The sequence below is a fragment of the Kogia breviceps genome, chromosome 12 (assembly GCF_026419965.1).
Source record: "Kogia breviceps isolate mKogBre1 chromosome 12, mKogBre1 haplotype 1, whole genome shotgun sequence".
Taxonomy (NCBI): Eukaryota; Metazoa; Chordata; class Mammalia; order Artiodactyla; family Physeteridae; genus Kogia; species Kogia breviceps.
Window position 1 is genome coordinate 36,132,174 of NC_081321.1, and position 27,063 is coordinate 36,159,236.

At 41.9% G+C, this 27,063-nt stretch overlaps 1 protein-coding gene across 9 annotated transcripts in view; it reads left to right on the forward strand.

Moving 5' to 3' along the window:
• ANO6 (anoctamin 6) overlaps positions 1-27,063 on the forward strand; it is a 203,784-nt gene that overhangs the window by 150,973 nt on the left and 25,748 nt on the right. For all 9 annotated transcript variants that reach the window (XM_059081599.2, XM_059081597.2, XM_059081595.2 and 6 more), the window contains 6 exons: positions 2,576-2,636; positions 11,803-11,945; positions 14,104-14,181; positions 18,719-18,944; positions 20,000-20,169; positions 20,373-20,470. In XM_059081599.2, coding sequence (XP_058937582.1) covers positions 2,576-2,636; positions 11,803-11,945; positions 14,104-14,181; positions 18,719-18,944; positions 20,000-20,169; positions 20,373-20,470 — 776 coding nt within the window. The remainder of the gene's footprint in view (positions 1-2,575; positions 2,637-11,802; positions 11,946-14,103; positions 14,182-18,718; positions 18,945-19,999; positions 20,170-20,372; positions 20,471-27,063) is intronic.

Sequence of the window (27,063 nt, forward strand, 5' to 3'; positions counted from 1 at the left end):
CTGCTGCTCCACCTAGCCATCCTTAAGCACATGACTTTCAAATATGTCCCTGTGTACATTTTTTTTTCATTGTTTTGGGAAAAAAAAATGCATCATTCTCTTCCAGTTTCCAAAAAAATCCCTTGAGTCTTGTCAGAGTGATTCACAAAGGGAGGGAAGCATATAAAAGAATATGAGTAAAAGAATGAAATAAAATAAGGTAAAAAAGGAGAAAAAGAGAAGCACCTTTTCATGCTTTTCTGCTTATTGGTTAATTCAATCATTTCTTCAATTATACATTTTTATATTCATGTCTTTCCTTTTGGAAAGAGATGGAGTATTCACTAATTGACATGTATGCCAGAATTGTTAACAAATTAGAAATAGAAATAGAAAATCAGGATCAAAGAAATGAAGAAACAATTATAGAAGTAATCAGGATTAATACTGTTTTTGTGACTGAATATTAAAGTTCTTAGCTTTTTAGCTGGCAAGATAAAGAGGAAACATGGTTAAGGTATAATATTTAGTTCTTTGAAATACACTGTTATAAAATTTTGATTTTGTTCCTTTGCAGGAAGAAAGCATAGCAAATGGTCACCTTTCTAGATTCTAACTGGTTCCTCTGCTTAAAATCATCATGCCTGCGTATACAGCTCTCTCTTATTTCCTGCTCCACCTGACTAAAGCAGTATGCTGACTTGGGGCCGCTGTTAACACAGCCGGCTTTCCCTCTCTGGGCCATCCCACCAAGCAAGCTAAGCTAAGCTTCTTACCAAGAAAGCTCTTTGCTTATTTTCTTCCCTACTTCCTGCTTCCATGTTGCTCCTGGGGCACAGAGAGCAGAGAGGCCAGCCAGCCATCTTCTTCCTCTCAGTTCCTTGATCCTTACACAAGTGGCAAAAATGGTAACTTCCTCCAAGCCACCTAACTCCCTCTCATAAGAGTGCAAGGCACATCTCTCGTCTTGAGCTAGGCAGCTGGGGTGAGCTTGGCATTAGCAGTAAACTTGCCTTTTCTTGCTGCTCCTTTTTTTTCCCCCCCTCTAACATTGACAGATGTGCTTCCAGTGGCTTTTTCTCAGCATAATAGGATTTTCTCTTTCTGGAGTGAGGGTGGAGGTGTCAGGGCAGATAGGGAGGTATCAAATAGAGGTTTGCATTGATTCCTAGAAGAGGAGTAACATTGGACAGAATCTTCAAGAATAACATTATAACACGCAGAAATGTTTCTCTTAGGACTTTTCCTGCAAAAATTTTCAATAAGGGATAAGGTATGACATTAAAAGACAGCTTGGAAAAGATGGTTCCATAAGAGTCAACACTAAAAGACTTGAAATCATGTTCCATAGAATCCCAGGAGTAGAGGAATAAATAGGTGGGGAGCATTGTTCCCCAGATTGATCACTCATTTATTAATTTTTTCTTCTTGAGCTGGATTTTTGAGAGGAGTAATTGAATGACAGTTCGGGACTATGCTTTCTGCTCAGGGTATATATGGATGATTGAGGGCATCTATATATGCTTTGGAAAAAGGATATATAAGAAGATGGGTGGGTGGATATTATTTTACAAAAATAACATAACATATTTTTATCTAGGTGAAAGTTTACTCAGTTTATATCAGTATAAAGGGCAACACAAAAAGAACCTTTAAAAATGAGTTTTTCTGAGAAGCAGATTTGAATTTTGCACTGGAAAGTTTGCTATTCATTTATTTAATTATTTGTTTTTAGCCTGTAGCTTCCTTTTCTACCATGTCTTCTTTACTTTTCATAAGATCTATCATAAAGTTGATATTACGTTCGCCACTTTTTCCACTAACTTAATAGACCTTTTTAGGAGATACAAAAATGCTCACTAATGAAAAATCGGTAACTGATTGGAAGGTCTTCCAGGAATTCATAGAGCGAGATAGACTATTTTTATACTAGCAAAAAGGGGAAACTTAGCAGCTAGTAACTAGGGCGTGTCATGTAGTCCTCCATGATCATTGTACCCTTTGTAACGTCAGCAAAAGCATCTGTGCCTCCTTATCCTAAAGGAAGCTTCCATCAGCGATGGTAGAAAAGTCATCATTGGATTTGAGGAAACAGAGCTGTCTCCTGGGGGAGAGCCATCTCAGCTTTGTGCTTCTCTTAACAAGAAATGCAGGAATTCAGGAACTTGCCCTCTGACGAGGGTTGGATAATCAGATGCAAATCATAAATCTAAAAGTTGTTTGGAGTTCATTGTATTCTTAGGGCCATTCTGTTTCCTCAAATTCACTCTCCTAGTCCATAAAAAGAGGCTGTTATTCAGAAGTATGTTAGAAGCTTTCAACAGTGTGGGATCTTAGCAGCTGAGCCTATTTCTTTATCACGATGTGGGAAGATTCCATTTGAAAATGTACTCTGGTAAATACAGCAGAGGCTGCTTGCTTTCAAGAGAGTGAGAAATCTCATCTGTAAGTATGTAGTAGATACAGTGATTGTCAGACTAGGTAACAGCTTTAAAAGAAATTTCCAAACTGTAGCATATACAAAGCAGTTCATATTTGCTGAATCCTAGTAAGTGAAGAACATGATTCATGTATATGTTATTATTGTATTTTCCAGAAATTGTGCCTCTTTGACAGTTTTGGAACCCTTGTCTTTGCAGTATTTATGGGGGTATGGGGTAAGTAATGCCCATTTTTTTCAGTTTCCGTTTGCCTCTTAACTAAAAAAAAAACCTTAAGATCATACAAGTACCGAACTAAATAACATTATATGGTTTTATATAGGCGATTAAGGTAACCCACTTTTAGTCCCTTGGATTGCCCAAACTTCATCTCCCCCCAAACTCCATTTATAATTCTTAAGGCCATTGTATCAATTACTGCATAAAAAACTACCTCAAAATGTAGTGGCTTAAAACACAGGTTTACTGTTTCTCACGACTCTCTGTGTCATCTGGGAGGTTCTCCAGGCATAGTTCGCCAGGAGGGGTTGGTCTATGGGGCTCAGCTGGGCTACCTCCTCTGGGTCTACATGGTGTCTCATCCTCCAGTGGGCTGGCCCAGGATTCTTCACATGGAAGTTTAGGGTTCCAAAGAGAAGCAAGACAGGAGAAGCGCACTCCAGGCGTTTTTTAAGCCTGTGTTTGCATCAAGTTTGCAAATGTTCCATCAACCAAAGCAAGTCATGGTCAACCCAACAACAATGTGAGGAGGTGGGAGGACTGCTCAAGGGCTGGATACACGGGGGCATGATTCACTGGGAGCCATTATTGTAATAACCCTCATAGCTGTGATCCAACCTGACTTTCAAGGGTTTGGGGTTCGGGAAAAGCAGAAACACAAGGATTACAGGTAAGCTTTCTTCTTTACACACTTCTATATGAGTGAGTAGTTAATAAGTATGTGCTGCTACTCTTATAATAGTGACATTCTGTTTAATAAATAGAACAAATATGATCCTAAAGAATATAATTTGTATATAGAAGCTTTAATACTCTATATTATTTGTTTTGAATAGCCTCATTAATGTAATGAGGCAATTATCATTTTATTTAAATACAGACTTTTACATGTTTAATTGATGTAACTGTTCTACCATAGAAGAGAAAAATGTCCACTTTCAAAGATAAATGCATCTCCAATTTCATTGTGTAAGACAAGGGGAAAATAGTATTTAGGGTGTAGATAGTTGGGGGAAGAAACAGAACCAAGTCTTTTATTTTGGAGAAGACAACACATCAACACATGCAACTCATTTACAGATACAGCTGTTTACAGGTGTCCTCGGGGGTATTTCTCTTTTGCAGTGGTTGTGCCTATGAAGGGTCCCCAAATGAATCACAGAACAGACAGGCCAATTATTCTGGACGCTTTTAAGAGATATTAGTTGCCACTCCTGCATAAATTCTAAGAAGGCCAAACTTACCTAATAAGTCACACTGTCATTCAGACATTCAGCATGTTTTGGCTGGAGACCAAACACTAGCTAATATTTGACACATGGGAGACTAAAGATCAAGTTCATATATTAAGATTCTCTGTACTCCTCCACTGTAAAATAATCTTTTTTTTTTTTTTTTTTTTTTTTTAAATTCCCGGTAAGAGGGTGGGTGGCGAACACTTGGGTGGGGTCACTTTTAACTATTGCCTAAACCTCAGTCTCAGCACTGGTTCATAATCTATAAAATTCTAACACATCTATTGAACTCCATATACTAATGGATGCTGATAGCCCTAATTAAGAGAGACTTTTAAAATAAAGCAAAAAAATACTAACTTTGACACTGGAAAGAAAAACTTCAGGGTCCCTTGTCCACCCTGCCTTCTGTGATCATTAACTACACCACGTTTATAGAACTGACAGGCATATTGCGCCGCTGCTTTTATTTCATCAGACTGTAGAATGCAGAAAACATTTCGGCCCTGCTCATAGCACCATATATGTATCTTTAAGGATATGTATGCATGATGAAGTCTTTATTTTAAATGCCTGATATGGCTTTTCTTGTTACCTCTGCCTTATGAGAACTACTGCTGTGAACCTCATTACAGAAAGCCTGCAATTGCAGAACTGAAGTTTTTCATATCACCATCATCAGATTCCTGTAGCATCTCCTTTGTGCCCAGATGTATGTGGCAGAGTATTTTTCTGCTCCCTAGAAATTATAAAAGTTGAGGGTAGAAAACCTTTTATAATAAATATAGCACAAATCATGGACTTACTTGAAAAATATCCCCCCTTGTAGGCCAAACCATTCCATCTACTCATACTGACTCCTAAAGTCCTAAACACCAACTAACCACGATTGAAGTAAAGGTTCTGAATGTATCCTCCCTCCCCATTCCTTGTTGTTTCTTACCTACTTCTGTCCTAATGCTCCCTGCCAGCCTCTTGGCTGCATGACTGCAATTTTTAATTTTCACCTTTGAGTTCTAGGCTGGGCCTAGAGATTTACAAAAAAACCCAGACCCCTGGCTCATAAGGAGGGGTGGGGGGATTTCAGGAAGCCTTCACGCTAGCTAGCTGCACTTGGAGATCAGAAAATGACTCTTGCGACTGTTAGTTTGAGGTCTCTGCTTCTCCAGCTGCATCCATACCAGCAAAATAGCACAGTGTCTGTAACCACCCTTGCTTCCATTCAGCTGCATTTCTGGTTTAAGTGACACACAGATGCATCTGATGGGCATTTTTAAAACCACATCTGGAACCCTAACTGCCAGAGAGTGTAAGAAATGTATTTTCTTTTTCTTTTTTAAGGCTTATAATTTTTAAAATTTATTTTATTCAAGTATAGTTGATTTACAATGTTATGCTACTTTCTGCTGTACAGCAAAGTGATTTAATTATACATATATGTGCATTTTTTAAATATTCTTTTCCATTATGGTTCATCACAGGATATTGAATATAGTTCCCTGTGCTCTACAGTACAACCTTGTTGTTTTTCCTGAGAAATGTGTTTTCAATCTCATAGTCTTTCAGTTAGGAAGTTAGAATACGGGCTGAGCAAGCTCATCTGCCTTGTCTGCCTTTGTGAGTGAAGAGGTCGGACTAGTTTCAAGGCCCAATAAAATGTCTCAGCCCTTCAGCAGCAAACTCTTAAAGCAACCAGAATGCTCCCATTTACCAGAGGGTGCCTTGTCCTTAGACATTGCTGGATACAGCCACCAACGCTGTGTATTGGGAATCTTCTTCATCTGATGCATATTTTCTTTAGCTGTTTAATGTCCTGATTGAGAGAACAAGCTGGTTTTGATTCCCAAGGTCCTAGGCAGCCTTCTCTCTTATTATATATTCTTATAAGAGTCCTGTCTCTCACCAGTCAGCAGGAGCTGCCTGGTGTGTGGTTTGCCAGAGAATATAAGTGCGGAGTTCCCCACTGGAGTCCGACCAGTTGTTTTGTTGCAGGAAGAGAGAGAGAGCAAAAGGTGCAGAACAGGAAATTCCTGTCTGGCATCACGCACAGGCACCCCAGGTCCTGGATCTCTCACTTTGGGACACACAGTGCTGTGAGTCAGCAGCTATGTAGCCCAGGAGTACTCTAGAACATTGGGTGGTTATACTAGGCTTGTCAGGGTCTTTCACGGACCCTGCAAAGTTCTTGGCTCTGTGAAATGAGGAACTAAGCAACTCCCACCCATTCCTACAGCTCCCAGAGTTTGTGCCCTTCAAGGTTTCAAAGATTTGCTACCCAATCATGATTTTTCACCAGCCCATTTCTTCCTTGCATGGCAGTTATATCACTTGCCACGCAGAGCTCCTCAATTTCAGGATTTGGTAAAAGCAGTCATTTTACCCTTTATGTTCAAGTTCAGGGAGGAAGGGGAAGGGTACCCGCTGTTCCTCCCTTATAGCACTGATTAGAATTGTTTCAATTGCTTTTTGTGAGAAGAGTAGTTTGATTTTCATAAATCATCTCCTGTTGATACTGTTGCTAGATAGATACTGAACAAGTAAATGGTTGTTACACTCCTATTTTAAAGACGTGGAAAATGACACTCAGGCAGATTAGGCAAATTACCCGTGGTCCCCAGAGACAAAAAGTGACAAGCACAGAATAAGAGTTCTGCAAATAATTTGGTTGTCATCAGTGTTTAGATCAATGACAAAATGAAATGTATAGTAATAAAGTTGTAGCAGACTTTTAGAAGGATGCAGAAATATTTATTTGCTATAATTGCACTGCCTTGTGTGGGGTTCTGAAAAATGGGTTAGAAGATGATGGTTCCACATCCTTGGTCCTACCTCACCTACACAGGTACAGACACTTCTTTCTGTAACAGGAATAAGAAAGCCCCAGCCTTCCAGCCTCATGAGATCAGTCCTGTTTGTTTCATCTGTGCCTACCTGTAGGTGCCAAAACACAGATGGACTTTGATGTCTTGCATCACAGATTCTTTTAAAAATAGACATGTTTGAAGATACAAATTCGTGAAAGTAAGCTGCTTTTTTTTTAATAAAGTGAAAAGTAATTTTCTTTACTTAGCAGAGGAGGAAATTGAGGATTTTCTTCATTGAAAATCAATAAAAATTTCAAAAACATCTGTATGTCTAATATTGCAATTAAAATGACAAAATTTAGAGGGATTACAAAAACACAAGGAAGGTATCCAAAGTGGCGTTAGAAAGCTTTTTCCAGGCTGGGCTCATAAAGAGGCTATTAATGGAAAGACAGCCTCTTCTCACCCACGGTCCCTTTCTTTAGGTTGGCGAGGGCCAGTGGTTTCCTCTGACGTGCAGTCCTAGTGCTTTGAGTGAGTTGTGGGGTAGGACGGTATGCATGGTGATTCCTCAGACTCTCTCCTGAATAACTCCCAGCAGTCAAGGGGCTAGAGCTGCCGCAACCTTACCCATCGACGGTCACATCCTCATCTCAGCTCATCCAGGCCCACGTGACTGGCGGAGCAGAGCGTGGTGAACAGTGGATGGTCAGGCATAGTAGGGAGCATTGGGAATCAGCTGGGCCCTCCGAGTGGATGAGTCCATCCTTCAGGTGTCCCAGGTGATGGAGGTCCTCCAGTTTCTGGGATGACTTCCCACAGTACATTCACTTAGCTAATCCTTATCCAGTGCCTGCTGTGTGCTAGTGTTTCCCCTGTGAACAAAACCAAATCCCTGCCCTCAAGAAGGTGACATTCTAGTGGGCATGATAAACGATAAACGCAGAAGCAAATATAGATCAGGGTGCATGAGTACTATCCATTTTGAAGCGCACAAGTTGAGGTCAGCATAGGGAATAAAGTGTGCCCTTTTGGACAGAGTGTACACTAGCGTTGGGCTGATTTCAGAGTTGCAGAGGGGGACACAGTGGAAAGAACTTCATGGGTGGAAGGGGTAAGGCAACGTTGGCAGTAGAACTCTCAAGCAAATTAAAAAGTAGGGCTCTTCTGTTTGATGGGGATGCATGGTATTTATCAAGGAGATGTGAGCCTAGGGGACTTTCGTAAGGGGGTGGGTTCCGCTTCCTATGCAGCCCAAGGAGAGTGGGCTCATTCCCCCAAGCAGGGGTCTCTTTTCAGAGGATCTGCCCGTGCAGCCAGTGTGGGTGGGTCAGGTGGGGAACAGGAGCAGCCAGATGCAGCTTGGTCCAGGCACCACCTGGTGCCCTCAAGGCTTTCCTTCCAGGGAGGCTTCATTTCTCCCTGGACAGAGGCAAGGGCATGAATGGCTGGGCAGGTTCTCAGTGGTGCAGGCATCGGTCTCCATTACTGAACACTCACCCCCAGGGGCCCCTTGTGTTGGCCGTGGTCTTGGCTAGATGAGGCTGTAGGGTAGCTGAGCTGTGGCACCACGCTTCCATTCCCACAAAGAGGTCTATTTCTGAAGGTGCTGGTCAGGAGTCACAAATGCTCTCGTACCCATGAATGAGGAACAGGCTCTTTCATTCTGGGAAGGGCACGCAGAAGGAGAAAGAGGCCCGTCCTGAAAGCTGGAGCAGCCAAATCAGTCCTGCTGTCAGAGGTCTGACAGATGAGTCAGTTTGGTTTCTCTTACAAATTGTTTACTTAGAGGGCTTCCCTGGTGGCGCAGTGGTTGAGAGTCCGCCTGCGGATGCAGGGGACGCGGGTTCGTGCCCCGGTCCGGGAGGATCCCACATGCCGCGGATCAGCTGGGCCCGTGAGCCATGGCCGCTGAGGCTGCGCTCCGCAACGGGAGAGGCCACAGCAGTGAGAGGCCCGCGTATCACACACACAAAAAAAAAAAAAAAAAAAAAAAAAAAAGTTGTTTACTTAGAGGATTTGGAACATTTGGGTGACCTGAGGGTGTCAGGAAATAATACCCAAGGGCTTTGTAGCTTTCACTCTCCAGTGTTAATTCATCCCCCTGTAGCTGTCACGCAAGGAGATGGAGCTTGGTGGACTGACTATAGGCCATCACCTCCGCTCAGCTACAACTTGGGGGGCTCTTGCGGGGTGGACATCATTCCTATGTAAAGAGGCCAGGAAGCCTCACATAACTCCCACACTGGGTTTCAAAGTTACACAGGAGGACTAGCTGCCCTCCAGTTCCCCAGCCAAGTAGGAGACAAGAAGGGGCCTCCCCCACTGACTGTGTGCTCTTTGCATCCATTGACAGCAGCATCTATGGCAGAAAGCTGAGCTGCCACCTGTACTTGCTTGCGAACATCAGGTCGTCACGGCAATGGCATCGTGAGGGCTAGTGTACCCACAGAGGCAGTGGTGGGGTGGAGGACAGTTACTAGCATTGTGTCCTGGAGGAGCAGTGCTGGAATCAGACACTGGGCAGGCACGCAGTGATGACACGTCAGCAGAGTGGGTGCCACGGGACAGAGCCAAAGGAAGGCACGTTATGGAGCAGGCGGCTTGGGCAACACCGCATCGTAAGAAGGGCTTGGGCTCTGGAGCCAAGGATGCCTTGGTTTGATACCTCAGTCCTTATCTCGGGCAAGTATTTGAAGCTTTCTGTGCCTCTGTTTCTTGGTGTCCAAAATGGGGTAGTAATAATAGTTCCCTCAGAGGGCCATGAGGGCCTTTACAGATGTTGTGCCATTAAGCTCACAGCAGCCTATAAGGGAGGTTCTATTTCCCCCATTTTCCATGGCGGGGTGGGCAGGCAACAGGGGCTCAGGAAGTTGAAGCACTTTAACCAGTAGTCATACATCTAATGATTGTCAGAACCAGAATTCGAACTTGATTGCAAAGTCCAGATTATCTCTGGGAAGTGGGTGCTTTGAGCATTTCCATTGTCCTTGCGGTCGGGGAGCATTGCGTTCATGTTCCTCACGGCCCATCCCGAGGTTTCCCCCATGTCTCGGGCCGCCTGCAGCGGGGTCTGCAGGATTTCAGGGCAGCTGGTCTTTGCTCTGCACTCAAAGGCTCCCTGTTCTCTACAGGTTGATTCACAACCCTGACTGCTCAGTACAGCGTTCCAAAAACAAAAAACAATGCACAGGCCCAGTCCAGACCAGTAAAATCAGAATCTCGGGGGTGGTGCCTGGGCTCAGGATTTTTCAAAAGCTCTCAGTGCTTCACGTGCAGGCAGGGTGAGAACTACCCCTCCGTAGCTCCTTTAGTGAGCGCATCCACTCATGCCCCAGTTACCACTGGAAACAGGAAAAATTCTCGGCCCAGCCTAGATCTTTCTCTGGAGTTCTAGACTTTTACCTGCCTACCTGGTATCTCCCCTGTGGTCCACAGGCAGCAGCTGATCAGAACCGAATCAGTAATCTTCTCTCTCTCTCAGACTTGCTCCTCTTCCTGCCCTTGTTATTTCAGGGAATGGCACTAGAATTTAGGACATCGCCAAAGCCAGAAAGCTGGCGGGCATTCTTGACCTCTTTCTCCCCCTTCCATCACACCTGCATGCAATCTGTCAACCTGCTAAAGCGCCATCTTCTCTCACCTCCCGACTGAAGCAGGCCTCATCGTGGACCTGCCAGTAGGTCTCCCTGCCTCTAGTCTCTTTCTTGACTTCCTTCAATGGCTCCTCCACCTTTAAGGCACACGGAGTCCTTCGTGACGTGCCCCTGCCATCTCTCCACCTGGCTGTCCCACCCGCCTCACCACACCCTGTGCTCCCTTCCAGTCCGTTTGCAGCTCTTGGAAAGTACCTGGGTCTCTTTGGTCTCTTGCCTTTGCACGCATGGCTCCCTAGGGGGAAATGGCCTTAACATTCCACCTTCACCTGATCAGCTCTAAGGCATCTCAACACTCACCCCAGTGGTCCCCTCCTCTGAAAGAGCCTTGTTACATTCTGGCTCTGTGTGCCCAGAGCACCTCATGCTTACTTTGATCACAGCTGTCTTAAAAGTCCACTGTAACTATCACTTCACTGTAATTCCTGTACACCTAGGAGCTCCTTGAAGCAGGGACCATATCTTTTTTTTTTCCTCTTTATTCTCAGCACATAGTAGAGACTCAAACATATTTGCGGATGGAACAGTGTTTATTCCAGAATTTCTATATAGGAAGGGCTTGGGGTAACAGTCGGATTGGAAGAAGGGCCTAGGGGATTTACCCTGAAACCACATTTTCAGTGAACATTTAATGTTGTTTTTTGCCTAGTATTTGAAGGTACAGATCTTGAAAAATAATGATTTCTAAAAATTATTTTATTCATACTTTACACTAGATTGAGAAAAATGTCATTTTTCCACATTTAAGAATATTGTTTTAATGGAGGTGACTTGGGTGGTGGAAAATAAAGATTTGGGGACCACTGAAGCATTCTCATCCCTGCACACCCAAGCCCTTTGGAAGGAAGAGAGGGAGAGGGGTGCAAGGAGGAGCAGACTAAAGGATGGACCGTGAACTGCTTCGAATTACAATAGTTGCTTGTGTTTTTTTGTTGGCAATAATGTGCTAGGAGCAGATGCTTTAGCAGTAGATACAATCAGATGCCTTCTGACCACCCCCTTACCACCCTTCCCATGACCTATAGTCTGTTTTCACAAGTTGAATAAATTATCAACATTTTCCTTTTAAAAAAAGCATTGGGCTTCCCTGGTGGCGCAGTGGTTGGGAATCCGCCTGCTGATGCAGGGGTCGCGGGTTCGTGCCCTGGTCCGGGAGGATCCCACGTGCCGCGGAGCGGCTGGGCCCGTGAGCCATAGCCGCTGAGCCTGCGCGTCCGGAGCCTGTGCTCCGCAACGGGAGAGGCCACAGCAGTGAGAGGCCCGCATACCGCAAAAAAAAAAAAAAAAAAAAAAAGCATTAACTCATTTTTTTTTCTCTTTTAAATATTAGTATCGCCTATAAATAAGTAAAATTAGATTTTATTGACCATACACAAAAGTGTTGTAGATAATTACTAGTATTCAGTACAGATTTCTGAAGCATCAGTCATCACTGAAGATCCACATGATGCTGTTCTCTCTTTGGTAGTTACCTTGTTTTTGGAGTTTTGGAAGCGGCGCCAGGCAGAGCTCGAGTACGAATGGGACACTGTCGAGTTACAGCAGGAAGAACAAGCCCGGCCAGAATATGAGGCACGGTGTACTCATGTGGTGACAAATGAGATCACTCAGGTAAAGAGTATGTCATCTCGATGCAGTTCAGTCTGTTTATTGCAGGGGTTCTCAACCTTGACTACACATTGGAATCACAGAGCGGGGGCCCCGGGCGCTTAAACAGTATTGACACCCGGCTTCTGTTGGCTGTCTACTCCCATGGTACTCAGTGGCCCAGGGTGCATTCTGGCACAGGAATGGTTTTTTTTTTCAAAGCTGCTCTGGTGATTTTTAATGTACAGCCAAAGTGAAGGAGCACTGCTAAGAACAGTAGGCACAGGAGATAAATGTGGTCCCTTCTTTCATAATAACAATAAAAATGAAAAAAAACCAAAAACCTCTGTCGTAAATGTATAAGAAAAGATGCATTGATCCAATAAAAATTAGACTCCATGACATGGATGTAGAAGGAAAGACACATTGGTTTTCATAGTTGATTCTCAGTTTTTCACATGGTCCTTCATTATCACAGCCACCTTTTCATCGTGGACTAGCTCCTTTGTCTTGCACTGCGCCCCGGTCACTGCTTTCCCTTCTGGTTGGCACGTGCACAGAGTAGGGTGACTCTTATCCTAAAATCAGAGAAGGGATGGAGGAAGAAGGGAAACATCTGTTGAGGCCAAACTATATTCAGGCCCTGTGCTAGGCATTTTATCTAATTGGAAAGGTAAATTTGCTGCTGTTACTGCTGCTGCAGAATTAAAAAATAAAACTATATAATCTCTTTGTATAAACATTCCAAAGCCAGTGAAAGACAACGTTTTTGAATCATCTGCATTATTGCCTCTTTCCATCAACACAGAAAATCTGGAGCTAATTGTACTTGTAGCCATCAGCATAAGGACAGTAGGTTTTGAATATGAATAACTCTTGGAAAGAAAATGCTTTTATCAAAAGCATCTGAAAATGTCTCCAACCATAGACTTTATAAATTGACTCACAGATTTACAGAATGTTGGCAGTAAAAGGGTCTGGAGGGAGCAGTTCAACCTCCTCATTTTATAAATGGAAAAAAATGAGGTTCAGTTAACCAACAGAAAATGACATTTGTCTTTTACAGTGTAACAAGCTTTAAATAATCCCCATTATGAATTGTTTACGATGAAAGATGGGGGTCAAAGCATGTGTTGGTAAAAGATGGTACATAATGAAAGCTGAAACTTAGACAAAATCAGATGTTCATAACGTTTTTGAATACTGAAAAACAAAAGCTTATGTTACTGGCAACATACAAAACATAAGAAAAGACATTTTGGAAATTTAAATCTGTCCATTTTAAATTTAAATTTGCCAACTAATAAGTCAAATTTCCATTGTAACATTGCTTGTTAAAAATTGAAGATGAAGGTTCATTTCTCCTTACCGTTCTTCCACATTTTACCTTGATTGAGAACACATCCTCAATGTCTAGAGAGGCCGGCGGTGTGGTGGTGAGGCCTTGGGAACAAAACTTCCTGAATTCATGTCTGAACACAGCAAGTTACTAGCTGAGTGATCTTGGACAACTTGTTAAATTCTCTGTGCCATAGTTTCCCCAGCTATAACACAGGAATAAGAAAGTTGCTTCCTCATATGATTGTGTTAAGGATTGATTGAGTTAATGGATAGAACCTACTTAGAATAGCACCTGGCACAGAGTAAATGCCATGTACCTGTTTGCAGCTATAATCACACTGTTGATTTCATTTCTAGAAAAATCTACATATATTCATATAAACTATAAAATGGAAACTCTAAAAATTCGTAGTTATACCTGATTAATACATAAAGCTCAACCAGAAAACACATTGGCTCCCTAGTACTTGCAGACACCTGTGAAACTTTCTGTCCTGCACAGACTCTGGGTTATCACTGCAGGCACTTCTAAAATCGAAGACAAGCTCAGGAATGGTATTGTCAGATACCCAGACTCCTGAACTCAGATCATGGCAAATAAACAGCTTATTATTCACATTTGCATTTTCAAAAACTATTATTAAAATGAACACTGAACATGTTTTGTTGTATGTGTGTCTGAAATTGTTAACAAGCAAACATGCAATTATGAGTAAGGAGGCTGTGTCTGAAAACTAATTTTTAAAAAAAATTAAGCCTAGGATTCAGTGACCAATTAGGAGAAAAATCATTTTGTTGGAGGAATCCCTTGATTGACTAAACTCCTTTTTTTTTTAATTAGGAAGAAGAGCGTATTCCCTTTACCACCTGGGGAAAGTGTATACGTATAACCCTCTGTGCCAGTGCTGTCTTTTTCTGGGTAAGAATCTGCCACAGATTTTTCTACTATCTAATTTTAAATGTTGAAAAAACTGAAAGTCGAGCTGGAAAGTATGTACTTTCATAGAGAAGATTGTTTCCAGAGAACAACTCAGCCACCACACGGAGCAACTCTCAAGGTTTCACAATATCTAGGAATAGCCTTAACAAAAAGATAATAGGAACTATTAAAAAAAAAATAAAAACTACTGAAAAACATAAAAGAGGCCTTAAACAAATGATTCTAGATAAAAAGACAATGTTTATAAAATATCAGAACTTATGAAATTAGTTTTGGGTTTATTATTAATAAAATCATATTAGTAATATAATAATAAGTAATGTAATGAGAGTTTTATTAGCTCAAGAACAGCCAGCTTAGAGAACAGGACATGAAGCCCAGATATGGGCTCACTAATAATTTAATATATGAAAAGGAAGGCATTACAAATCAGAGAGATAAATAAAGATTATTCAATAAATGGTAATGGAACACTTGTTAGCTGTTAGGGAAAAAAGAAAAGATTGAAATCATGCTGTGAACCACATACTGTGATATATTCCAGAAACATTAAAAAAACATTTTAAAAAGTAATACCATAAAAAACTAGAAATAAATATTGATGAATATACAATCTCTAGATGTGGAAGAAGTTTCAGAGGAAAGTATTTAAAGATTTCCATACATCACAAGTGTCCTAAGTTTAAACAAAACACCAGAGGAAATATTTGTTAACAAATAGGGCAAAGGGCTAATTCCTTCAATACGTAAAGACTTCAGAGCACTTCAAAGACAACACCAAAAATCTCAGGAGCTAAGAAGGCAGAGAAGATGAATACACATTCAGAAAGGGAAAAAATATTGTGGCAAATGTCAAACCTCAATGGTAATTAAATCAGTGCACATTAAAGTGAAATACAGTTTTTCACCTGTCAAGTGATAAGACTCTGTGTTTGTAAGGCTGAAGTGCCATAGTACTCTCATACCTATGCTATTTGATTTTTTTTTTTTTTTTTTTTTGCGGTATGCGGGCCTCTCACTGTTGTGGCCTCTCCCGTTGCGGAGCATAGTCTCCGGACGCGCAGGCCCAGCGGCCATGGCTCACGGGCTTAGTCGCTCCGTGGCATGTGGGATCCTCCCAGACCAGGGCACGAACCCGTGTCTCCTACATCGGCAGGCGGATTCTCAACCACTGCGCCACCAGGGAAGCCCTGCTATTTGATTTTTATACTGCTCCAGACTTCTTAGGAAGCAGTTTGGCAGTACATGTAAAAAGTCAAAAATATTCATATGCTTTAATCCACTAATTCAGCTTTTAAAAACTTTTAATCAGGAAGTATTTCAAAATGGCAAGTAAAAGTCAGACACACACACACATATATATATATATATATATATATACACACATATACACACACACATATAACATATATAATTTTATTTATATATAAATGTTATATAAAAATTATATATATTATATATATATAAAACCTCAGCCAAAATGTCCTCCTTCCAACCCTTCATACAGTAGAATATTGTGCAGCCATGAAAAAGTATGTCCATGAAAATATTTTATGACATGTAAAAATGTCATGATTATGATAGGCTTAAGAATAAAATTAATATGTAAAATATTTTTATATGAAAACAATGCATAGTTCTGAAGGAATTACACCTATGTATAGATACTTTTTTTTTCCTATTTTTATTTTTTATTCTTCATTTTGATAGTTGGAGTCTTTCGATTGTAGGTGACAGAAAATCAATCTCCTATTGGTTTAAACAACAACCAAAAAAGGGGAATGGGTGAGATTTCTTGGTTCCTGTAACTGAAAATCTCATGTCTGAGGTCTGACTTCAGTCAAGAATAGATACTGTAGCCCAGATGATGTCAAGGCTGGTTTTGTTCTGTCTTCACTCTGTGTCCAGTGATGTCCCAGCATGGTGCTTCTAGGCATCCCTCATGGGTGCAAGATGGCTGCAGCTTTCCAGATCTCACATTACATCCAAGACAAGAAAGGTCTCTTTAGCAGCATCCCCTGTTGACAGAGGAAGCTTGTCTTTCACATGGGCACTAGCACATATCTCCTCACATCTTGGTGGCTCTTAATAGGGTTATTTGCCAATCCTTGAATCAGGTGCTGAGGCCAATAGGATGAGACACCTGTTTGTCTGAAACCAATTGAGATCTACATCTGGAGCCCTGGGGAGGGTGGGGCAGTTGAGCCCAAACCACTAGACTAAAAATAGAAGGGAGATTATTTACCCTAAAGCAAAATCTAGGTCCTCTTCTAAGACAGGGGACAGATCCAGGGCAGCAAAAGCAACCAGTGTCCACTACCAGGTACTTTCAGATTTTCTCTAATGAGCGTATATTAAAGTTATGATCAGAAAAGAGGATATGTAAGCAACTTGAGGAAGGAGAATGAAAAGTTTTCCTGTCTCCTAAGAAATATTGAACCCATTAAGCGCTCTGAAGAAAAATGGACACACATCAAGTTTGTAAAAGTTCTGAAATGAATTAGAATTCATTTCATAAGCCATGTAGAGGGCAGTGCCATATAGAGGTTTGTGTATCTTTGGACTCTGGGTATCTCAGTTCTCTCACTTACTAGTTGCTTAATTTGGGACAAATAGCTTCATCTCTATGTGGCTCTATTTCCTCATCTGTAAAAAGAGAATACTACCTACCTCACAGGATGGTTGTGAGGATTTAAAAAATATATGTGTGCTGAAGCAATAGTAAGCATTAAAGATCTTACCTATTATGATTACTTAATATGTAATTTTTAAAATTACTAGCAGAGTTTTAAAATATATACTATCAATATTTAAATGGCCTGTATGTGTTATGCTGAGAGGAAGACTTGATATACCTTCTCTAATACATTTTTCTCAGCCTTAATTAATTTTCACATCTAATCATACACACACAGTGTTATTCCTTTCACAAGTATGAAGCCTTAACTATGAAGAAAAGGAGATAATGAGAGAGATTAAAGGAGGAAATATAATGCTTTCTCTACAAACCGATAGCTTAAAAAGTAAGAAAGACATCTTTGTAACACTTCGGTCACCATAATCATAGCTAATATTTAGATAGTACTTTTCATGTGCCAGGGCTTAATGCCCTAATTGTTTTTACCTATAGTAACTCATTGAAGCCTCACAATAATCCTATAAATCAGTTGCTTTTACTATCCCCTCATTATATGAGTGAGGAAATTGAAACCCCTAAAGGCTAAGTAATTTGCACAAGGTCCCCCCAGCTAGTGGTGGACCTGTGATTCGAACACGGGAGTCCAGCCATGCTTGTGGATCACTCCCTCTACTGCCCTCCACAGGTAGAAACCAGCCTCCTAAGTGACTGTAAACAACATGACGTGATTTGCTTGGTACTGAAATTCACATTCTTTGTAGCTTTCTCTATCACGGCAGTCATCACGAGCCATCGGAGACATTGAATACATGCTTCTGGAGTGTGTCCAAGAAGGTAGATGTAAGGAAAGCAGTTTAAAAAGGGGACCTTTGATGTACCTCGTTCAGTGGCCAGAGAAAACCTGCCTAGTAAGGAAGTGAAACCCTACCAACCACACGCAGATTATGTTTCAGACACCCCCACTGACCTTGGGTCTATGCAGTCAAAACTACAGTGGACTAGGAGAATGAATCCTGTGCAAGTGCAGGTGTAAATAACTGCCAGTTTAAGGTCTCAAGATCCGAGTGTGAAAAGTGTATGAAGCGTTTATCATCAGAGACCAGCCTGCTGCCATTTCCAATAGTGACCTTGGGGCATCTCTGCAGCTTCACTGGTCCTGTTCAGAATCTCCTCAGCTACGGGAACGGAGACAACAGCCAGCACCTGCTGACCCCTGAGTCAGTGATAGGTTCTCTGTTGGAAGGAAACGTATCCTCTTAATGGATTACAATTGAGTAAAACCCACTCATTCATAACCTAAATAATTCCATAATTATTATTCCACAAAGGGATGTTTTCATTGGTTCTGCTATCACAGACTTTTCTTCTACCAGAACATGCTACCAGTTACTCCATTTTTACCCCATCTGAAGATATTCTCTCTCTCTCTCTCTCTCTCTCTCTCTCTCTCTCTCTCTCTCTCTCTCTCTCTCTCTCCCCTCTCTCCCTCTCCCCCTCCCCTCCCCCTCCCCCTCCCTCTCCCCCTCCCCCTCCCCCTCCCCCTCCCCCTCCTTTTATTAGGCCTTCTTTAGAGGAGTTTTGGGTTTACAGAAAAATTCACAGGAAGTAGAGTTCCCACAGGCCCCCTCATTCCCTGCTCACAGCTGCTCCTGCTGTTAACATCTTCCATTAGTGGGTGCACCAACTCTTTTGACTGCCATCATTTCTTCTCCTTTCTTTGAAATTTCACGTGCCTGATTTTCACCTCTCTTGTGGCATTTATGTGAGATTTACATCACCTCACAATGCGTGTTGTCCATTTGCGCATGGGGCCAATTTTCAAGTGTGAAAGTATAATTATTTGTGAGTCTCATGCTGCTGTGTTTATTGTGTTTTCAGATCCTTTTGATCATTGCTTCAGTTATCGGGATCATTGTCTACAGGCTCTCAGTGTTCATTGTATTTTCTGCAAAACTTCCCAAAAACCTTAATGGAACAGACCCAATCCAGAAGTATCTGACTCCACAGATGGCCACGTCCATCACCGCTTCCCTCATCAGCTTTATCATCATCATGATCCTGAACACTATATATGAGAAAGTGGCAATCATGATTACTAACTTTGGTAAGGTCCTGCTATATATATAGTGTGATTTCTAAGCCATTTTTAGAATCAGGTAAAAATAGAGACTGTATGTTTTAGGCATTTCAATTCCAGTATGTTACAATTTTTAGAAAATTTCAAGTGTAAACATATTTTCTCCAGCCTGTACCAGAAATGAATTATCTCCAGCTTTGCATTAGTAAAAGGGACAAAGCAAAGAATCATTATAATGCCCAAGCTCTATGTAAACAGATCAGTGCTGAATAATATTTTCAGTTACATTAGATCATGTACCCTATTATTGAAAGTAAATGGTCTCTTTATTGCAAACAAGTGGAAGAGGGTCATGGTTCCAGTGGCAGATCTGCTCCTGCATTGCTGAGAGGACGAGCAAAAGCAATCACAGTGTTACATGCCTCCCCGCCCCCCCACGCTGTTCAGATTAATATAGCTCCATTCTCATCAGCTCTGGCTTTTATTAATAAAGGTTTCTTCTCTCTGGCTTGTATCCCAGGCAGCTGCTTAGTAGCCAAAGTTAAGTGCTTCCCACACGCTGCACGTGGCTGGGTCGTTCTCCAATTGGTCATCTTTGGAGTGGTCATCTTCTGAAAATGGTCAGACCGATTTAAATGCTAAACTAGAAGGAGGGCCTGTTTTGTCTTCCCTAGATGCTTCTAGCAAGTTGTCCCGTGTTTTGTTTGTTTTCTTCAACAGGCCTACCTTATTGCAGTTCAGGGAGACGAGACTATCATTTAGCAGGCTGTTCAACTTTAATTTTCTGTCTTACATTGAAAGAAGACAGTTCTTGCCTATTTGATATCATTGTGCTTATAAATTTTAAGGAAAAGGTGACTATTTTCTGCCTTGTGGGATATTGTGTTCATGGGGGAGAAACTCTTACAACAATGTGTAAACTTGGAATTAACACAGTAGCTATATTAAGAAATTCAAAACAGCTGAAATGGAAACTGTGAATTGTATTTTTTTTAATCATGTTAACTCAAGCATCAGTGTCTTTGATTACCGTCTCAAAGCTGTTCACAATTTTAAAATCTTAACATTTCTTTTAACTGCAGAACTCCCAAGGACCCAGACTGATTATGAGAACAGCCTAACCATGAAGATGTTCTTATTCCAGTTTGTCAACTACTACTCTTCGTGTTTCTACATCGCATTCTTTAAGGGCAAATTTGTGGGTTATCCAGGAGACCCAGTTTATTGGCTCGGAAAATACAGAAATGAAGAGGTGTGACTGTAGAATTGTGTTCTCTTGACAATTTAAGCTGTTCCATGTTTTCTCTCAGTTGCTCAATGAAGAGTTTCTTCATTGTACATTCCTTAGATTTTTTTTTTTAGCCTAAACAGGAATATCAGAAAAAATAAAATTAATGACTTTTTCATGTTAGACCCATCTAAAATTTAAATAGGACTTTCTTTTTAATATTTCAGTGTGACCCAGGTGGCTGTCTCCTTGAGCTGACAACGCAGCTGATAATCATCATGGGAGGAAAAGCGATCTGGAATAACATACAAGAGGTGTTACTTCCGTGAGTACCGAGTTGTGTGATCTTAGGGATAGAATGGCCCACCCATCCGAGTCATTTCCCTGCATGTCTAGCTGCATGCAGCCACCTCTAAAATGGAGTAGACCCTCTGCTTATTAAAGGTCTCCAGATAAGATGATCTAACCAACAGTGTACATGTATCCAGTGTTTAATAATTATATTTTAAAACCTCCTTCTTTATATTTAACAAAAATCCCCATCTGTTGTAGTTTTTGCCTATTAGCCCATTGTGGGTGGCTGTTGGATCATAGTCCTTTGAGAGATGGCCCTTGTTGGAGCTTTGAACTAAGTTTTTCCACAACTTCTTACAACTTTCTCCTCCTCTTATATATGCATTTAAAAATCAGTAATAGTAACTTGTTGAGTTCTAGTATTTGCCAGTCACTGTATTAAGTGCTTTATTCCTGTCATTTAATCATCCAAACAATCCTTATTTTTACCTCCCTTTTGCAGATGAAGAATCTGTGTTTTAATGAGGTCAAATGATTTGCTCAAGTTCCTGTAGCCAATAAGAGGCTACTGTGGGGTTCAAATGTAAAACCCCATGGCTCCCAACCCATGTGCTTTTAAGAACAGAGGTTCTCTTATGGTCCTAAGGCACCAGGTTACATAGCATGTTAAGAGACGGTTGTCTAAAATAACTACAAAAGTTTTGACTTACTGGGCTTTTCCTAGAAATGAGAAGAACAGATGTTAGCTGAGGTCACCCTGTCCTTTTAATTTTCACATAAGTCCGATCCCATATCAGAGTGGACAAGTCCCGTGCCATCTGCAATTTCTGCATATTTCAAGGAGCTTATTGTATTAGTGTTCTATTGCTGCTTCAACAAGTATCCCCAAACTTAATGTCAATAGGAAGAAAATACGGGGAAGAAGCCCCACAAAACAACAACAAATTTACTATCTTGTGGTTCTGGAACTCAGAAGTCTGCAGAGGTCTCATTGGGCTAAACGCAAGGTGCTGGCAGGGCTGTTTCCTTCAGGCTCTATGGTAATCTGTATCTTTGCCTTTTCTAGCTCCTACAGGCCACCCACATGCATCCCTTGGTCTGTGACCTCCTTTCTCCATCTCACAGCCAGCAAGATTGCAGGTCTGTGACTCTTTTCTGTGGTCACATCTCCCTCCATCACTCCTCCCTTCTCTTCCGCCTCCATCTTCCACTTTTAATGACCCTTTGATTACACTGGGCCCACCTGGATAATCCAGGCTCGTCTCTGTTAGAGTCAGCTGATTAGTAACCTTAACTGCATCTGCAACCATAATTCGTATGTTCTGGGTATTAGGATATGGACATCTTTGGGGGGGACCATTTTTCTGCCTACTACATTAACCTTTTCAAGATAATTTCTGGCTCTGAGTTTCTGTTCTCACAAAACTGTTGATCTCTCTTCTGTCTTGCCTCCCACTCTTGTACTTTCTGCTCCTGCCAGCCTGAACGCAGAGTGCAGCCTTCTCAGTGACCTGCAAAACCACTCACACAAGCAGGACTTACTGATGTTTGGGGCATGGAGGAGAAACTCAAACAACTTGAATTTCGAAATGCAGAACCTCCATCTTTTTAGTCTCTTATCCCACTATACACCTGGGAATTTTGCTGCTGCTGTTTACTTATCACCCTTCTTTGTAGGCTCCAGAATCCTGCCATTCTGCCCTGTCTTGCTCCCGTCACGTCCAACTTCCTTCTCATTCTTTCTTTTCCCTCCCCTAACCTTTCTTCTCTCTCCCTCATTACCAAGTTTCTGTTCATTCTCTTTGTAGAGTAGTTAAATTCTTTTTTTTTTTCTTCTGTTTTTGTAGAACAAAACCCTCTGAGTTTCAGTGTGTCCTTCCACATTTCTTCACCAGGGCTTTATCCTCCATCTTCAGTGAGAATTATCAGTGTCTGTCTGTAAACAAAGACATCTCCCTTTTCCCCACTTCAAACCGTCCCCCTCAAAAAAAGATTCTGATCTTAGCTGTGAAATGAATATCTTTTTGCCCTACTGTGCTGTAGACAGTCCTTACCTTGGGCTCATAGTTAGATTTTTTCCAATGAGTAAAAGTAGGTCATGTGCAAATAATACTATGTTCCTATGTGAAAATAAATATATCAAATAGAGGAAAGGCTTATTAACTCATTACCAAAAAAAAAAGCATTTTCTGAAGGAAATAGGTTAATTATTTAACACTAAATTTTTATGAATAATTTGTTGTCAGTGAGCTATTTTCTGATTTAAACAATCAAGGAGAAGAGTTTATTTCCTAAACGGGTACTCACTGAGAAATTCATACAAAATGAAACTTGTTCACATGAAATATTTAAAAACAAAGTATGTATTATAGTATCTGTGGTCTGTTTATACCTTCACTTCAAGTAAGAACATTGTTGCAAGTTCCAGTGAGCTGAACTTCGTCTTCAGATATTTCTACTACTAGCCTTGCTTGAAAACGAGGAGCACTGTATCAGGGCTTCAGTACCAGTCCATGGCCCCAGGGCTGGGGACACCTACGCTAAATGTTAGGCAAATCAGAGAGGGTTCTGTTCTTCCCATCACTGCTTCTGCTCTTTGTATAGGTGCCAGTTTCCTTCCTACTTTTTCATACAAACTTTTAACATACTAAAGATGTATCAGTTACTTTTTTTTTTTTTTTCCTTTTTGCGGTACGCGGGCCTCTCACTGTTGTGGCCTCTCCCGTTGCGGAGCACAGGCTCCGGACGCGCAGGCCCAGCGGCCACGGCTCACGGGCCCAGCCGCTCCGCGGCATGTGGGATCTTCCCGGACCGGGGCACGAACCCGTGTCCCCTACATCGGCAGGTGGACTCTCAACCACTGCACCACCAGGGAAGCCCCTTCCTACTTTTACATACAAATTTTTTTTTTAATTTATTTTATTTTATTTTTTTAATGTGGGGAGCTGGGTTGTGATTTTTTTTTTTTTTTAACCCCACATTTGTTTATTTATTTATTTTTGGCTGTGTTGGGTTTTCGTTTCTGTGCGAGGGCTTTCTCTAGTTGTGGCAAGCGGAGGCCACTCTTCATCACGGTGTGCGGGCCTCTCACTAACGCGGCTTCTCTTGTCGCGGAGCACAGGCTCCAGACGCGCAGACTCAGTAGTTGTGGCTCACAGGCCTAGTTGCTCCGTGGCATGTGGGATCTTCCCAGACCAGGGCTCGAACCCGTGTCCCCTGCATTAGCAGGCAGATTCTCAACCACTGTGCCACCAGGGAAGCCCCTACATACAAACTTTTAACATACTAAAGATATATCAGTTACTTTTGCTACCCAAAACTACACCCATCCTAATAATACATAGAAAGGGAAAAGAAAACTTATAAAATTTAGTAGCTATTTACACACCATTTAAATATATCAAAAGGAACATAGGGAAATGAATTTCACCATATACTCACCTGCCTCCACCCCCAACCCCACTTGGGGTCCTTGACTAGGATGCTCAGAGCAAATGAAGGCCACGTGGTGCTGTGATCCAGGCTCCATCTGGGGTGGAGAGTGTTCTCCCCAGCACCTGGCATTTAGTAGGTCTTCAGTAAGAGCCAACTGAGTGAATGAGTGACTCATATGCTTCAAATACAAACATCAGTAAATTAGTAGAATTGTTTGTTGGACCCTGAGAAGAAGCATAGAGCCCTTTGGCCTTCCTAGCCTCACTTGTTTGATAGTTGGGGCATGTCTGGGAATTTTATTCTGTACTTGACAGAAAGGCTAGTACAATTCCTGTATTAAGCTACTTGCTCTGGAGAAATTTTATGATAAAATGTGAAGAAAAATAGAGTTAAATATCCAAAATGCCTTAGCATTGTCCTTTGCTGTTTAGATAATGGATGGCTGTAATTTTCTTCTTTATATGTTTTCTATATTTTCCTCAATGAGTATTCGCTCTTCAGATAATAAGAAAAAGCAAACTCTTAACAAGAGGAAATGTCTCTTCTCAAGATATGATTTGGCTAGAGAATGAATCAGAGACATACGATAAGAGAATCGTAAATGCAGGGATCCCTCACTGTACATACTCGGTCTTAAAATTCAGGAACAGTAAACTCAGGAGCAAAATAGATTCAGATGGTGAAGGATGCTTGTATTCAAAATTAGCAAGTGGCAATGTCCTAAACAGAAATGGTGATTAGCATGTGGATTAAATATGATAATGAAGAGACAAAGACAAAATGGGGTGTAAAGTGCTTCACACCATGCTTTACACATAATAAGTACTCAGTAAAGGGCAATTTGTTATGATACTGTTACACTAATATGCATGGTCAATTGCTAAGAAAATTATTTTGTAACCCCTGATAGAGGGAGGAAGCTTCCAGCCTTGGCCAGGGGAAGAAGTATCCAGTGTCTGTACTTTTTTAAAGTTTTGTATGTGATTCTCATGTGCAGTCAGACTGATATCCCTGTACTAGAGTCATAACCCAATAGAATATCCAAAAGACCAAGGGCAGTGATGAATGCACTGCAACCCAAGATTTCTTGCTAGATGAGTGATTCAACTCAGACTGAACAAGAGGCTCAGAGGTGAAGATCAGAAAAGCAAGCTTGTCATTTCTTCTCATTTGACCTAATATGATTGGTGGGGGGGGAGGCAGTACGGTACAGGAAACAAGTACCAGATGAGTTAGTCATGCAAGTGGCTGCCAGGAAAGAAGTTTCATCCTGAATCCAAGTCATCATGGGTTTGGCTCCCCGATAGTAAAAGACCTGCTTCTCTGGGGCATGGAGAGGATTCTGCAGGAGGCTGAGGCTGGACATGTGAGGCAGGGTGAAAAGTAAACCAGTAGGAACCAGTGAGCTTGAGTTTGGGTGTCATGAAGGGTGACGGATATGTGCGGTCCTCGGTGCCATGTGTGCGACAAGGCCCCTGGAATGTCTGGATTCCTGGCCAAACCTCAGACTTGACTGATCACAGAGCTCTGGGTTGTGGCCTAGGAAGTAGCACCAGCAACAAGCGTTCCACATCATTCTTATAAGTGCTGTAGTGAGATCCGAGTCAAGATTCTAAGTAACTTAGGCTGCATTTACTGTTGGCCAGTTAGCCTGTATTGGTCAGAAGATAACCCCACATAGGGGGTTTTGATGTGTTAGGAAGTTTGCTAAATACCTCACCTGTTCTGAATCATTTAACCCTGAAAGCAACCCTGGGCAGTGTAGGTTTTATCACCCCATTTTATGTGAACTTGACTGAAGTCAAATAATGAATAAGCAATGAAGCGTGGATTCCGATTCAGGGGTATCTGAGTCCATATCCCCTCCACTTCCACAGCCTCCTGCTATTCCCCTAATGTCACAGAAGAAAGAAGTGGGGAAAGATTGTGAAGCCAGGGCCATGTTTCGTTGTAGAGAAATCTCCCCTTAGCAAACCTGGGGTTGGGGGGGGAGTGGTCAGTGAACAGTTAACACTGAGATCAGTAGCAATGGGCAACACATCATGGTCAGCTATTTTTAATTCACCTCTTACACTCTGTGTGTGTGTGTGTGTATACACGCGCGTGTTCACGTGAAATCCACACAAACGTGCTGTGTCATCAGCTGGAGCTGAGCCAGATGCTAAGTGGTTTGTTGTTGTCGTGCGTCTTCTGATGAAGTCGACAAGTAAACCACAAGCCAGCTGTTGCTTCAGGGGACAACAGCCCTGTAGGCTACAGGAGCACACCTTGTTTCACTGCCAACTGTTTCCGATTTCTTTGCAGCTCAAATTGCCATTAAAAAAGTGGGGATGGGGCTTCCCTGGTGGCGCAGCGGTTGAGAATCCGCCTGCCAATGCAGGGGACACGGGTTCGAGCCCTGGTCTGGGAAGATCCCACAGGCCGCGGAGCAACTGGGCCTGTGAGCCATAACTACTGAGCCTGCGCATCTGGAGCTTGTGCTCCGCAACAAGAGAGGCCGCTATAGTGAGAGGCCCACGCACCGCGATGAAGAGTGGCCCCCGCTTGCCACAACTAGAGAAAGCCCACGCACAGAAACGAAGACCCAACACAGCCATAAATAAATAAATAAATATTTTTTTTTAAGAAAGATATCTCTAAACATTTTTTTTTTTTAAAGTGGGGACGCGTTCATTTGGCTCATAAGCTTCAGAGAAAGAAAAACGCATAACCCAAGAGGAGATACCAGGCTGCTCTGCGGGTCAGCATCCAGCAGGGGGCAGATCACTGGCCCGCCAGTTGGGGCTGTGTTTCCTGCAAGCTCTGCATTGACTTTGAGGGAGCATGTCACTTCTTTGGTCTTTAATTTGTTCAGCCAAAAATAGGGTCTTGGGCCTGTTTTATCGAGTGTCAAAGTATGTCCCTTTTCTGCTCCGTGCCCCTCAATGGCTCCCCACTTCCTTCAGAGTGAAAAACGGCCCCAATACTCACCGTGGTCTCTTAGGCTCCACCCCCTGCAACCAACAGACTTATTTTCCTCTTAGACCTGGACTGCACTGGCCTCCGTGCTTTGTTTATTTTCTCTGGTGATTTTCATTCTGGAAAGACCATCTTTGATAATAGCAGGGAAATGGAAAAAAAACCAAAAAACTAAAGTTAATCAAATGAGGGAAAGTATCTTTTAAAAATTAAAATGCCCACGTGAAAAGG